General features: G+C 36.8%; 1 protein-coding gene across 1 annotated transcript; it reads right to left on the bottom strand.

The window, feature by feature from the left end:
• Positions 1-5901: 5901 nt before the first annotated feature.
• Positions 5902-7893, bottom strand: LOC112707746 (probable sugar phosphate/phosphate translocator At5g25400). The gene has a single exon (XM_025759667.2). It carries the CDS (start codon positions 7387-7389, stop codon positions 6349-6351), a length of 1041 nt encoding a protein of 346 aa, XP_025615452.1. The 5' UTR covers positions 7390-7893; the 3' UTR covers positions 5902-6348.
• Positions 7894-15949: the final 8056 nt, after the last annotated feature.

The following is a 15949-nucleotide window of genomic DNA, read 5'->3' as shown; positions in this document are numbered from 1 at the left end:
CAAAACCGAGTACATAAAGCTTCTGGATGACGACGAAATGCTTATCATATGTGAGATTTGTGCAGAAACTAAATATAAGAACAAGACTAAAAATTTAATTACCAAGAAATCAAATACAAGAACAAGACCAAAAATTAAGAAGAAACAAGAAATCCAAAAAACAAAAATAAGCAACAGTAATCCATAAATCAGAACAACGACAAAACCAACAATAAAAATTAGGGAATTAGAGATTATCATAAACAAATTCATTATTCAAATCCAGATTCAACAAATCAAGACACAACAACGATAAAATCAGAAAATAAAAAATCAAAATCAGATTAGAAGTAGAAGCCAAAACAGAAGCACTCAAACAAAAGCAGGCAGAAGCACTCAAGTAGACCCAGAAACAGAAGACGAAACAGAAACGAGGCCGAAGCAAGAAACAGAAGCGGCAAAAAGTAGCGGCAAGGCGACGAGGAGCAGTGACGAAAACGTGACGGTAAGAAGCAATGGTGTAGAAGCTCTCTCCTTAGCTCGCAACGACAACAACGACGGCAGTCCAAACTTTGCCGGCACCATCCCCCTCCTCCCCCTCCCATTCCCCTTCCCCCCCTCCCACTATATATTCAATTCAAGCTTTGAAAAAGTTAAAAAAAAAAAACAAGGATAGTATACTACTACATTTGGATATTGATTTGGTTAAAAAATGTTGAAGAAGATTGCAGTATTAGTTAAGACTTAAAAGAGTATAATTAAATTGCAAAAGTTTATATAATCATAATTACTTACATAAAAATATCTTTATAATGTAATAGTCAAATAATAATTTTAATATATTTAATTAAATTAACTGATATAACATATATATTCATGTGAATAATTATTTATTTGATTTAATGTTTTTTTCACTTAAATATAACACAATAGAATATAGTTAACAAAGATAAAGGTTCATATATAATTATTTTTATATAAAATTAATAATTAAAAATTATTAAATAATTTAAGCCTAAATTATTATTTAATAATTCTTAATTATTCAAGCGCATCTTCTTCTACCATTTCCCTCACTCTACCAACCACTTTCTTCAGTCACACTCCCTTCTCTCAAACACTCCCTTTCCTTCACTCTCCAACACTTCTTCCCTTTCTCTTCAAACCTCATTGTTCCTCCGCAACCCCACGAACCTTTAATCCGTTACCAATCTCGAACTGACTCATCACTCTCCTTTACTGTTGCCGAATCCAATGCGGATTTCGGTCTCCTTTTATCCGATTCGCCACAAGCTGTTACTGATTGAAATCCTTTTATTCCTTCTTTGTCTCCATTAGTGGCCTTAGAGGACGGGCTGGACGGCACTCATGTCGTCCCTCTAATGGCGATTCAAGTCACCATTCTACCAAACTCTGGTTTCATTGTTTCTCTAACTTTCAGCCACGCCGCCATTTCATGAAGTTTTGGGCTAATTGTTGCAAGGAGATTGTAGCAAATAGTGATGGTTCTAATAATAATAATATTGTAGCTATTCCTTTCCATGATAGGAGCATAGTTAAGGACCCAAACGGGCTTAAGAAAATTTATCAGGAAGAGAGAAAAGATTTGATTCCGCTTAGCATGAGTTTCTTGTTAAACAAGTTTCTTCCATTAGCAACAAGGCACGTGCCACTCTCGTGCTGAGTCGTGCCAACTGACAATGTTGAAAATCTCTAGAAATGGGTGTCTCTTAACTACTCTTCCGAGTCATTACAACAGATATCAACCTTTGTGGTCACAAGCTCCTTAATTTGGGTTAGTATGATCCAATTAGAACGACAAATCAAAGATAATAATGATGATGATGAACTTTGCCACTTTGGTTTTCTAGCTGATTGTGGTGGGCACCTTAAATTATCAATACCTTCAACTTACTTTGGGAATTGTTTGATGCTTGGGTTTGGGGCACTAAAGAGGGGTGAGATTGTTGGAGAAAATGGGATCATAAAGGTGGCAGTGAATTTTTAAGGGAAGTTAGGGTTTTGAAAGATGGTGACATTGTGACAATTTGATGAAAAGAAAAGAATTAGGGAAACCGGGTAAGACAGTGCTTCTGGTTGCAGGTTCACCAAGATTGAGAGTGTATGGGTCTGATTTTGGGTGGGGAGACCTTAAGAACTCTGAAGGCTTTGTGGATGTTGAATCTTCAGAATAAATTACACTTTCCCTATAGTAAGAAGATAGACTGGGAAAGTAGGGTAGGATTTGGACTCTATTCTAATTTTACTTACGGATTGAATATTTTTTTAAAATTTTATTCTATTTTACTCATGGATTGAGAATTTTTAATCTTAACCTTATCCGTATTTTAAAATTATAAACCCTACTCTATTCAATTTTACTCGCAAAAAAATAAAAAAATTTCAAATAAATATAAAATTCAACAATTCAAAATTTTATACATATTAATAAAATAAAAAATAAAAAATAAGTTCAAATTAAAATTAAAAATAATAAAATCTTAAAGAAATCTAACATACTTTTTTTTTTACCAAAAATAGGGAGACTCAAATCCGCAACCTCTAAGTGAGTATGAGGAGAATATGTCATTTAAACTATAGCTCGTTTGCGTTCAACATTTACTTTCTTTACTACATACATGACTTTTATATATATATTATATAATATATTAGGAGTGCGGGTAGGTAGAATATACCTAAACCCGTACCTTACCTTACTCGCAAAAAAACTCGCACCACACCTTAGCCTACCCTATCCGCAGCAGATTGAATAGACAACCCTACCCAAACGGATTGGTCCGGATCGAATACCCTATCGTAGATTTGCACTTGAAAAGACTCGAATCCATGCATTCATCAACATCTTTCAACAATACATCAATAGTATCAATAATCATGAACAATAGTTTGCATCATTATCTCTATTTTATTTTCCCCTCCTTGCATTGTTAAGGTAAAATGCATGATTTCTTTTAGGAATTCCCTTTCAAGTTACTGTCTTCATGTATTCAACAACTATTGATATATTGAAAGCAATTAAAAACTTGAGTTATGGTTGGTCACAATCTTCATTTGTTATGCTTCATTGTATGGGGGTACATGTATGTATCAATTAATTAGACAGCAACCAAATTTATATATATAAAAGTTTTTAATATATAATACGTTGGCAAGGGGTTGGTGTGATACATGGACAGGGAAAAGAGATTGGTGCAAATCTTTTAAAATGAACTGTAAACCTAGTTGCTAGTGTGTGATTCTTCGAAGGCAATAACATATTACGAATTGGAGTAGTAGTAGTAGTAGTGTAGTGTGATGATATATATGCACGCGAGCTAGGTATATACAAGTTGAAATTAAAACATTAGATGAAAGTATTATGTATTAGACTGAAGAATAATTGAAATCAATTAACTAAGCCAGTAGCTACGACATGAAATTCGCGTTGTTAGTATATACTATTTACTATTCAATATTAAGATCCAATTTATATTCAGGACTCAGGAAACAAATAAATAAAATGTTGTAAGGGATTAAAGTAACCAAGGCAAAGCCTAAATTAAATAAATCCATATATTGTATCAATCATATATCTTGCGGTAGGTAAGATATTTGACATCCAACAACATAAAGTGCTTGCTTATCTTTCCAGAATTTGTTTGTAGCTCGCTAAATTGATCTATTTTTCTTTTGTATGATATTAACATGGAATAAGACAATAAAAGAAAGTGTGGCAAATATATATATATAGAAGACTCAATAATAAAAGAAGAATGGGTGGCAATTTATAAATCTAACGTCTCTGTCGCTCTTGCAATGTGGTGAAGATGGTGTAAGTCTGTAAGATAATGATCCCAGTGAGTAGTGACGATTATCCTTCGCTAGCACGCGGGTGTTGGTGACGACTATGACCTGTTAGGTTAGACTTATAAGCTTACATATATTGCTCTCTGCAACGTGCCAATGTATATGTGTGTGAATGTTTATTTTTCTCTTGTAATTCTTACATATTTTCGTATTAAAATTGTTATGTGTATGTATAATTTTTTGTTCCTTTGAGCAACAATTTCAATGTAAAATGTCGCGTTAAATTAAAAAGGATGTACTTATTATGTACATGCAGAAGAAAATTTTCAATTTTTCTTCCTCTATGTCATACAATCTGTTTCTTTTTTTCATTGGGCCACAATAACTAATCAATTAGCATATTTACTTATTTAGTGATAGCACAAACGTATAAAAATGGAGAAAATAATTAATTTGGGCTATTTCTTTATTCCCTCTATTACTGTTTGAGATGTTGTCGGTAGGACCTAGCTAAAAATACATACAATACGGCCTCTATAGTCCACCTATAGAATTGGCAACATATTCCGCTACTTCAGGTGAAGTTAACACAGGAACAAAAATGAGAGAACGAAAAATGGTTAGTAGTAGGTAAATCTTCTATTATTTTATTTACTTTTTTTTTTTTTTAAATGAAAGTCAAATATATATTCGTCGATACATTTAATTAGCATTTTACATTCATTGTAGATACTAGATTAAACTTAAACTAAGCTTAAATTATTGTTGAATTACCTATCCGGACCGTCAAATAGTGTTTTCTGCTATGCTTGTTTGCTAAATATGTCACGTCAAAAATAATTGTTACTAAATACGTAACCGACATTCGCAAGTAAATGTTATTGTACGGTTCGCATCATGATCAACTGTACTTGTATGCTTTGAGTTAGCAAACTGTTAATATCTCCGGAAAGTGACTCAGAGCTCTAGATCAAGGATCTCGCAAGAATGCAACCTTACTTCTGTTAAAGAATGAAAAGCAACTGATAATTGATAATTCACATGAAAAGTGTTGTATATCTTCTGTTTAAGACAACTTATAGCAACGCCCATAGATTAACCCAGTAGGAGTAAATTATTGTAAATAGAAGATTACAGCACATGGTGCCTCTTTCCTCATGGGGGGAGACAACAGACAAAATAATCTCACAAGGGAAGAAACAATATCGTATCAAACAACACACCGATATAGAGCCATCACCACCACCACTCAAGCTAGGGAGTAGGGAGGGACACGTGAGAGAGAGAGAGAGAGAGAGAGAGAGAGAGTAAACGTGATTAGCACATACTCTCCGTCTCCGGTCTCCATAAGCTAGCTACATATCAAGATTAGCACATCCATGCGAGAAATCGAAGCAACCTTAACCGACCAAAAGTAGTTACCAGGAAGGCTAGAGTAAAATTAAGGTTAGCACTTACTAATCACCACTGATTGATACAAATTATCAAAGGAAAATCACAGAAAAAAACAATATGGCCAAAGTTCAATAAATTCGAATGGGACATGCAAATCCAACAGAATAGAGAGAACAGGAAGCTCAAGTAGAGAGTGAAACAAGCAAACCACTATTATTCTTGTTCGTGTAAAAAACGAAGGTTTGGTTTGAAAAGGAAAGAGAAACCACCACCAAAAAATCATGTCATTCTCTATAATTGTGGTTGTTGGGGTTGGGGGGGCAGGTTCCACCAAACTTGAAAGCTAGTGATTTGACAGGAAAACCAACATACACAGTGATTCTAAAATAATTGAGCGTTGAACATGCGGAGAAAGGGGCCTAAACCTAGAGAAGATTAGAAGACGAAGAAGTACTCAAAGATTTACAGTAAAATTTATTCACTATCAGTGCATTTCAGGACATAAGATTAGAAAGTTAAAACCGAGGTCTTGTAAATTTCATTCTTATCACAATACTAACGGGAACATAGAGATAGATATGTCTTTCCTGTCCTTTCCTATCCTATATCTCAGAAAAAACAAACAACAACGACAAACAATATCATATATCAAATTCAAAACGCTTTCTATCTGAATGATTGCCAGCAGTCTCAAACTCCAAACAGAGAATCCAATCCAAATGCAGTAAAAGCAGAAACTTAACTTATTTTCTTCCGTTCCAAACATTATCTAAACTGAATGACTTCAAACATGATAACAATCATTAACTTATGCTAATCAATATTGAGCTTGGGGGAACATCCACATCGCTTAATTCATTCTCTAGTCATAAACACTGAATCAGCAATATGAGGAGGGACATGCAAATGTCGATCTCAGTCCCCCAATACACATTATCTAATAATAAATATAAAAAAAAGGGTAACAACGATTAAGGTATCAAGCAGTAACATATTCATCACAGTAATAACAATAATAATAATGATAATTACCTAACAACGGTAAAATACACCACATACCCAAAAACGATTAAAAAAGAAAAAACCTGCCTCAACCGACGCTGAATCCAACAAATCTCACCCAAAAATGAAGATCCATCCACCGATCTGAAACCGAATGGAATGGAATCAACTCTGGTTGTCGCTCTTCCTTCCATTGCCACTTTCCCCTTCTCTCTCTTCCAGCAATCTCCCAGCCTCCTCATCAGCTTGCTGTGCCTTCTTCTGCGCCTCGGAAGCCTTCAAAGCCTGCAACTTAGAGTGGTTATAGTAGGCAACCCCCAAGAACGCCAACCCATAGCCAATCAGATTCACCGGCGTGACGGTATCCTTAATCACCGACCACGAAAACGCAATCAGGAGCCAGTCCTTCACCACTCCAGCAACGTTCATGGTCAAAGCCGAAGTCTTTCCAACGAGCAAGAACACGGCGAGGTTCAAAGCAAAAGCGCAGAAGGAGTTAGTACCAAAGATGACGAAATCCAGATGGAAACTGGAGTTATCCCTGAGAGAAGGGTACTCCATGATCAACCACGGAACCGACAAGAACACGAGGCAGCAGGGCGCAATGTAGTAGAGCGAGGTGATAGGATTAAGCGAGATCCCCTTTGAATTGAGCAGAATCTGGATGAGAACAAGGCGCGTGGCCTCAAACGCAACGGCCATAAGTTGGAGGGAAACCCCCCAGGTGTCGAATTTGGCCTCGCCGTAAGCGGCGATGGCGACACCGAATGAAATGGAGAGCATGTTGGCCATGGTCTCGTTCTTGAAACCCTCCTTCTTGAAGAGAACACCGATGGAGTAGACGGCGACGGGCATGAGAGCCTTCAACATCTGGATGAAGGAGACGGAGAGATAGATGTAGGCGGAGTTGGAGAACCAAAGAGAAAGAGAGTAGAGGGCGCCGATGGGGACGACGGAGCGGAGGTAGAGATCGCGGGACATTGAAACAGGCTCAACGAGCTTGAGAACGCGAACGAGGATGTAAGCGAGGGAAGAACAGAAGGCCATGTGGATCATGGTGAGTGATATCGGGTAGGGCCAGTTGTACATCTTGCGATCTAAGATGTACTTGTTGTACACGATGACAGTGAAGCTCAGGAAGATCCATATCGCAACGTAGGTGTATGATAGGATGATCTTCTTCACGACGCCGTCCGAGACCGCCATTGTTGATGGATTGATTGATGGATCTGTGGTTGTAATTGGCTTCGTAACCCTAACCCTGAGATTTGGGGGTTTTTGAAGAGTGAAGAGGGGTGGTGGCGTATAAGAGAGAAAGAGTGAGATCTCAGATCTGGCCGAATTTCAGGGGATTGCCATTCAATGCAATTTTTTCAAGTACAGTACAACAATGGGGGAGAAAGAAAATACTAGTTTACTAGTTTCTACTCAAATAGGCCAGGGAACCAAATAATATTCTCACCCTCACCCAACTATTTTAAATTCTCCTTCCGCTTCACTTCCAGTGGGGAAAAAGAAAATTAAATAAGGGAGCTGGAGAGTTTAATTTTGAATCAAATCTATTTTTTATTCTTTTTAATAATCAGAAATTCAGTTTTTCTTTTGTTGTCTTTTTAAATTTTTTTGTGATATCTTTTCATCCGACCAATTAAAAATCTAAATTTTATTTAAGAATTTATAGCTTATGATTGTGTACTCAATTTCATAATATGCTGTGAGATTTGACATGATTCTTTGGGCTATTTAACGTTAATGGGCTTTGCCTGTTGGTGCTGTCCAATGTGACGTTTGGTAATTGGTAATTGGTAATTGTTAATGGTAGTGTCAATACTCATTAGTCATTAACCATTTCTGGGGGATTGCTGGCGGGAACTCTAACTATGTAAAACGGGGGAGTTTTTTGCAATATTTATTTATTTATTTTAATATTAATTTTCTATAACTCTGGTAAAATGGCAATTAAGGTAGGTGTTTAATTATTTGGAGAGTTGAAAATTGGGGATGAATTGGTATTTGGCGGGGTGGCGCGTTTCGCTCCCACTGAATAATTTATGCGCTAAACGCCTAAACTATAATGTATCTACTAATAGTATTATTAAGAAGGCATCGAAGTTTGGCATTCCATTTGGGCCTATGATATTAAGTCATGATGATTTTAGTTTATTAGTATTACTAAATTACGAATTGAGATTAGGGTATAATAGTCTAAGTTAGGGGAAGGGCGTGCGTGAGGAAGGTGTGGAAAAAAAAGAAAGAGGGCAAGTAGTGCGTGAATGAGTCTTTTCTTTTGGAAGAGAAGGAGAAGTAGACAAGAAACAACTGGCAATGGCAGGTCACGTGGCAGGCTTAGGCTTCAAAGATTTGGGGGAAAGCGATGATGCATTTACTTGCAAGTTTGGCGTGTATTGACCGAAATTTTTCCACATGGGAATGGCTGACTTTGAGTGAACCCACAGCACTTGTCCACTATAGTAACACCAAGCCAACCATGGATTCTGTATTAACCGTATATAAAATTAAATTAAATTAAAAAATACTCATACCTTTGCTTCAATATGCAATTAGTGTTTACCATACACATTCTCTCTGAACCGAACCCCAAGGTGTTAAGCATTTTACTATTTTAGTTGCATAAACTCTAGGTGAAATTTCAAATGGGATGGAATAAATATTTGTGCAATGAAATCCTTGGACAAATCAGAAATGGACTGAAAAGTTGTCATCTCCGAAAGAAAACAATCAAAGGGCCCAACTCTTGTGAAAACGGAAAAGTCACAACAAAATTGTAAGGTTTAGGTGCACTAATGGACCGTGACCAATATCTTCTTATTTTTTGGGTAGGAAATTACCAATATTGTTTCTGTTGCGGATTAGATTTTAAGGTCAAAATTCGTTCAGATTTCACATTCAAGCTTCGACCACTAATTCAAACATGTAATCCTTTAACCTTTCTAATTCACAACACTGTAGCAAAAAGTTTACTAAAATGTTAGTATGATACTTTTTTAATTTGCATAAATGTTTATATCATGACACTGCAAGATGATGTTCACAAATAATATACTGGGAGAGTCAGACCCCAACAATCCAACGATGTTCACAAATAATATACTGGGAGAGTCAGACCCCAACAATCCAACATCGTAAGCGTTTTTTTAGACGTGTTTCTAAGCGTTTATTAACATGAAGAGCTGCAAAACGTGATAACAATCATAAAACTAATTAAATGAAAAAAAATCACTTTGGGCCTTGATAGGTGGGCTTCTATTGGCCTCTTTATAAATGAACTACGTATATAAGTTATAGTTACAACTGTTCCTTCGGGGACATCCGATAAAATCTATCAAACTCGGTCACCTCTCAATCACTCCAAGGTAGCTATGCCTCCATGTACAAAAAATGGCCCATTAAGATATGTTGGGCTGGTTGAATAGAATCTTTAATCAAAATCTATCAATCTATTTCATGTGATCACACCAAATTACGCTATTACTAGGATCTATATCCGTACGGGACTATTTAATTTTATTTTATTACAGAGCAAACTTTATTTTATTAGACATATGTTAAATATTTAATATTATTGAAAAATAAAAAATATGAATTTCATTAAAATTTATTATGATATCTTAATAGTAATTTTATGATTTAATAAAAAATGTAGTAAAAAAAATTATGTCAAATCAAAAAGAGAATTCAAACCTAGGGGATGGTAGCTGGTATTGGTAGGTAGAAGAAAGACTTCATACTAGCGTATAATTTTATGCCTGCGAGGGGCTAATGGCTACAATATAGCTCAGGAATTATGCAATGATAAGTTAATAGCTCCAAATGATGACCATTCACAGAAACGAAGGAATAATAATATGCAATGCATGGACCATATATTCATGGGCTTGGCGCTTCCCGCTTGGGCACATAATAACAACAAAATGCAACTCTACAAATTTTCGCTTGTTTTTCAAACATGCCTTGCTTCTACTTCATACGGGTAGCCACTAACAGAATATATACTTCATAGGGCACGCACCAATTAACAGAGCCATGCCATGTGAACTGTTTTCTTTTTTTATTGTTAGAAATAAGAGAGTAATCCGAAATAGTGTATTATTCATGTTGATGAAAAGTACAATATACAAGGGATATTTATAGGTGTTAGATGAATCAAAGTAATAAAGACATAGAATCCTACAATTAATATACAGATATGTTATATAAATATAAACGATACTAATTGATCTAAATTGATTCTAATGATTCTCTAACATCTCTCCTCAAACTCAAGTGGGAGCTAAGGATACCAGCTTGAGTTTGGATAACAAAGTTCGAAAACGAGTCGGATGATGAGCTTTCGTGAAGATATCAGCAGCCTGATCCAGTGTCCAACAACAATGAGACGAACAGCATCAATAAGGATATGTTGCCAAACAAAGTGACAATCAATCTCAATGTGTTTGGTGTGTTCATGAAAAACATCATTATAGGCAATCTGAATAGCACTGCGGTTATCACAAAAAACATCAGTAGGGGACGACTGAGGAGCACCCAGATCTTCGAGAAGCCAACGAACCGAAATAACCTCAACAGTGGTATCAACGAGGGCACGATACTCAACTTCTGTACTTGAGCGAGCAATGAACGTTTGCTTCGTAGCACCCCAAGAAATGAGAGCGTAGCCAATAAACAAACAGTAACCAGTAGTAGAACGACGATCAGTGGGATCACCAGCCCAATTAGCATCAGAGTATGTCTGAAGAGTCAAAAAGGAATGGGCAGAAAAATAAAGGCCATGAAACAGAGTGCCTTTGATGTAGCGAAGAATGCGAAGAACTGCCGCATAGTGAGTAGTACGAGGAGCTGACAAGAACTGGTTAAAGACATGAACTGGATAGGCAATGTCTGGTCGAGTGACAGTCAAGTAGACGAGACATCCAACTAACTCTCGATAGAAAGTCGGATTATCCAAAACAGTACCATCCATAGGGGTAAATCGAACATTAGGCTCAAGAAGAGTAGACTCAGTGCGACTATCCGTAATCCCAGTGCGAGCAAGAAGATCTGAAGCATACTTGGCCTGAGAGAGATAGATGCCATCATCTGTGGAGATGGCCTCGAGACCAAGAAAATAGCGGAGAGAACCAAGATCTTTCATCTCAAAGGTACGGTGAAGTGAGGCCTTGAGATCAGAGATACCATCAACATCATCTCCAATAATGATCATGTCATCAACATACAAAAGTAGAAGAACAACTCTACATTCACTTTTACGAATGAAAAGGACATTCTCATGAGGACTAGAAGTAAAACCAAGACTGCATATGGTAGTGCTAAACTTGCCAAACCATTCACGAGGAGCTTGCTTAAATCCATAAAGTGCCTTGCGAAGGAGACAAACCTTACTAGAAGGACAAGGATATCCCGGAGGTGGTTTCATATAGACTTTCTTTTTCAAATCCCCATTAAGAAATGCATTCTATACATCCATATGATTGAGAGACCATTTTTTAACCGCGGCAATGGCAAGAAGAGCTCTAACAGACGTAAGGCGAGCGACAGGAGCAAAAGTCTCTTCATAATCAATATTATACTCTTGCGTACAACCTTGAGCAACCAAGCATGCCTTATAACGGTCAACAGAGCCATCAAAGTGAGTCTTGATCTTGTACATCCATCTACTACCCACAACTTCCTGATCAGAAGGAGGATCAACCAAATCCCAAGTGTGTGCTTTTTCAAGTGTCTGTATTTCTTCCTGCACTGCTTATTGTCAATTTGGATTTGTGGAGACTTCTCTGAATGACTTAGGTTCATGTTGATGAAGAATAGTAGAAAAGCAATGATAATCAAGAAGATGATGAGGTGGATTCCTTACCTTGGAAGAACAAGTAGGAGGAGGAGGCATGACGGTAGGAGCAGGAATGTCGTCCGGAATCATCGGGAGATGGAGAAGGCGGATGAACATGAGGCTATGGAGGGTGACTCGAGATAGAACCTGTAAAATCATCACTAGGAAACATATCAACATTGGGGTTAGTGAAAAAAAGGTGACTGAGTAGGAGGAATGGACTCAAAGAAAGAGAACCGAGAAAACATGTGATGCTCCCAGAAGACACCATGACAAGATATACGAATATGGTTAGACAGAGGATCCTAACAACGATAACCCTTGTGTTCAGTGCCATAACCAAGGAAACAACACATACAAGCCCGAGGTTCAAGTTTACTATGTTCATGAGGCTGAAGAAGGACAAAACAAACACAACCGAAAACTCGAAGAGAACTATAATTTGGAAAAGTATGATAAAGACGCTCAAAGGGAGTAATATTACCAAGAACAGAAGAAGGGAGTCTATTGATAACATGGACAGTAGGGAGAACAGCTTCACCCCAAGTATGCTCAGGACACGAAGAAGAAAGAAGCATTGCACGAACAGAGTCAAGAATGTGACGGTGTTTGTGTTCAGCTTGGCCATTTTGTTGAGACGTACCAGAGCAAGAAAACTCAGACAAGGTACCCTATTCTGCAAGAAAGGTTAAGAGTTTGGAATCACGGTATTCCATAGCATTATCGCGGCAAAAAACCTTAATAACCTTGGAAAATTGAGTTTTAATCATAGTGGCAAAGTTAATATAAATCTGAGGTAACTCATGGCAATTGGTCATTAAATAAAGCCAAGTAAAACAGGAATAATCATCAATGAAAATGACAAAGTATCGAGCTCCTCCCATAGAAGCAGTGGGAGCAGAACCCCCAAAATCAAAATGGATAAGATCAAAAGGAGAGTAAGCAAGAGAGGAATTATTGTGAAAAGATAAAGCGGGTTGTTTAGCAATTTGACAAGAAATGCAATCAAAAGACTCATGATTAACCTGACCCAAAACACCCTGAGACACAAGAGGACGCATCTTTTCCAAGGAGGTGTGGGCAAGACGTTGATGCCATAAGTGAAGAGTAGAAGGAGAAGAGGCAGCACAGAGATTTGGCACAGGAGGAATATGAAGATTCTCGAGTTCAAACAACCTGCCGACCTTACATCCAGTCCCGATGATTTGTCCCGTCTGACAATCCTGTACATGACAACCAGAAATAGAAAAAGTGACACCAAAACTGAGATCAACAAGTTGACAAATAGAAATGAGGTTAAAATTCAACTTGGGAATATAATAAGTATTAGGGAGATTAAGAGTTAATTGGAAAATAGAACCCTTGTGTGTTGCGTGCAAGAGAGAACCATTAGCAGTATTGACAGAAGGTGCATTGGCAGTAGTAGACAAAGACGTGAAGAGATGATGCAAAGGTGACATGTGATTAAAGCAACCGGAATCAAAGTACCATGTAGAATTACCTAGAGGAGTCGAAAAAGCACCAGGAGTATTACCAGAATGGGAGAGAAGATGCTTAAGGAGAGACGTAATATCAGAGAGAGAGAGAGACAGGAGATGGGTTGAGAGGAGCAAAGGTGGTAGATTCAGTAGTAGCAGCAACAGGAGAAGCAGACACGTTCTTGGAGAAGTTGGGATGACAAGCATGCTTGAGATGATGAGGACGTGGTGGGCGAGTAGGACAGGCAGTGATCAAATGTCCCGAGAGCTTGTAATAATGACAGAATAGCTGTGAACAATGGTAGCTAATGTGACATTTCTTGTGGCATGTGCTTCATTCAACAGAAGAACAATCAGAGAAAAGGTGCCCAGAGCCGTTATAGTTTTGACAGAATATATCCTTTTTGTCTGTGGCAGTAAAAACATTTGACTTTTTCATAATAGTAGACACAAAAATCAAAGAGAGGAGAGAAAATGATAGTTTCAGAGTAGAAAACGAGAAAACAGACGGCAAAATCGAAAAGAGCTCACCAAAAAACTTTAGAGAGGGCCCCACTGTCTGACACGTCAGCTGCCATGTCAACAGGAATGTGACACGTGGTGACGTCTAAGTGGAAAAGAGAAGCCTCGTCAGCGCTAAGTCAGCGAGGGTGGTGCACGGGTCGTGAAGCGGTCCGGGTCAGGTCGGGTACGAGCGCGGGTTGCTGGAGGCGCTAATTTCGCGACAAGTGGCATTCGTTGGACCGGTGGATCGTTGCTGAAGATCTAACGGTGCTGGGTGGGCGCTGATGCCGGGGGCGTGGCTTCACGACACGTGGGTCAATCTTGGGCGTTGATGCAGAGATCGGACGGTCCTAAAAACGTCTGGAAGAAGGAAAAGAAGCAAAACAGACGGTGACCATCAGACGGCACGTGGCGGTGCGTGTAGTGGTTGCCGGCGACGAGTTTGATCTCGTTGAACTCACAACGACGAGACGAAGATGGCGGTAGGGGCGATGACGAACCAAAGCATCGGAAAATGATCGAAAAATGAGGTCAAAGAACATTGCCGGAAGAGAAAAAAAAGGGGCCATGAACAAATTTTCATTGAAAAAAAATCTATGCTCTTGATACCATGTTAGAAACAAGAGAGTAATCTGAAATAGTGTATTATTCAGGTTGATGAAAAGTACAATATACAAGGGGTATTTATAGGTATTCGATGAATCAAAGTAATAAAGACATAAAATCCTACAATTAATATACAGATATGATATATAAATATAAACGATACTAATTAATCTAAATTAATTCTAATGATTCTCTAACATTTATTATTATTGTTATTTTCTACGTCTCCAATACTATTAGTAATGGATATTTTCTACTCTTAAAAAAAATATTATTTTTCCAAAAAGATATCCGAATTTTAAATCTTGAAATACATTTTATATAGGGCAATTTACCTATATAAATTAAAAGGAAGAAAAATTTACTCAAATGCAATGATACAAATTTAGTTACTTGTATGTCCTGAAACATATCTATATAAACCATGTAATCCTCCCACGTTTTAAAAAATATATACAAACCGTGGTACACGGTTTATGAGGAATCATCAAATAAAGAAACCGTGTGATTTTACCACGGATTATGGAAGCCACAATGGGGGCATAAACCGTGCTACCCACCCACGGGTTATAAAGAAGGATGTTTGGACATAAACCGTGGTAACCTCTCACGGTTTATGGGCACCTATATATATACATAATTCGCAGAACCTTTGGGAGATTTTATTATTGGGGTTTTAGGGTATTTGAGGTGTGTTTGGGAAACCCATCGAAAGGGAAGAAATACGTTTAGACTCCTTGAAAGTTTCAACTTTTGGTTTGGCAAATTTTTTTTTCATAAACACAAAAGTGATTTTGCTACCAAAATCATGTTTACAAGAAGTAACAATTGTTAGCTTCTGTATTTTTTTTAATGGGATTTTAGTTATGGATACTAACAATTTATTTACCTTTTACCAACTTTATGCTTTATGTATATTATTATATTATTTATAGAATCCTTGTTATTTCTATTTATATGAGCTCTATTTTTTATTTTTTTATTTTTTTATTTTTTTTCAACTGTTTGTTTGATATTATGTACTTTTATAATTGTGATTTTTGTGTATTATATTTGTTATTATCTTTTTATAATATGATTTATTGATTCTATTAGGTAAAGTAAATTAAACAAAAAATTATCTGTAAATAATAATAATATTACAAAATTATAGCATACTAAAAAAGAGTACTAAAAATATTAAAAATATACTATATAAAAAGATCATCAAGAACTTTCAGATTTGTTTCAATTACTATAAAGTAAATATTTAGTTTTTTTATTATTTTTAGTACTCTCTTTTATAATTGTAATTCTCGTATACTATATTTTAGTGTAATTTTTTATAATATAG

The sequence above is a fragment of the Arachis hypogaea genome, chromosome 1, assembly GCF_003086295.3.
Source record: "Arachis hypogaea cultivar Tifrunner chromosome 1, arahy.Tifrunner.gnm2.J5K5, whole genome shotgun sequence".
Classification (NCBI taxonomy): Eukaryota; Viridiplantae; Streptophyta; class Magnoliopsida; order Fabales; family Fabaceae; genus Arachis; species Arachis hypogaea.
The sequence above is the reverse complement of the archived record's forward strand: the minus strand, read 5'-3'. Positions and strand labels throughout refer to the sequence as shown.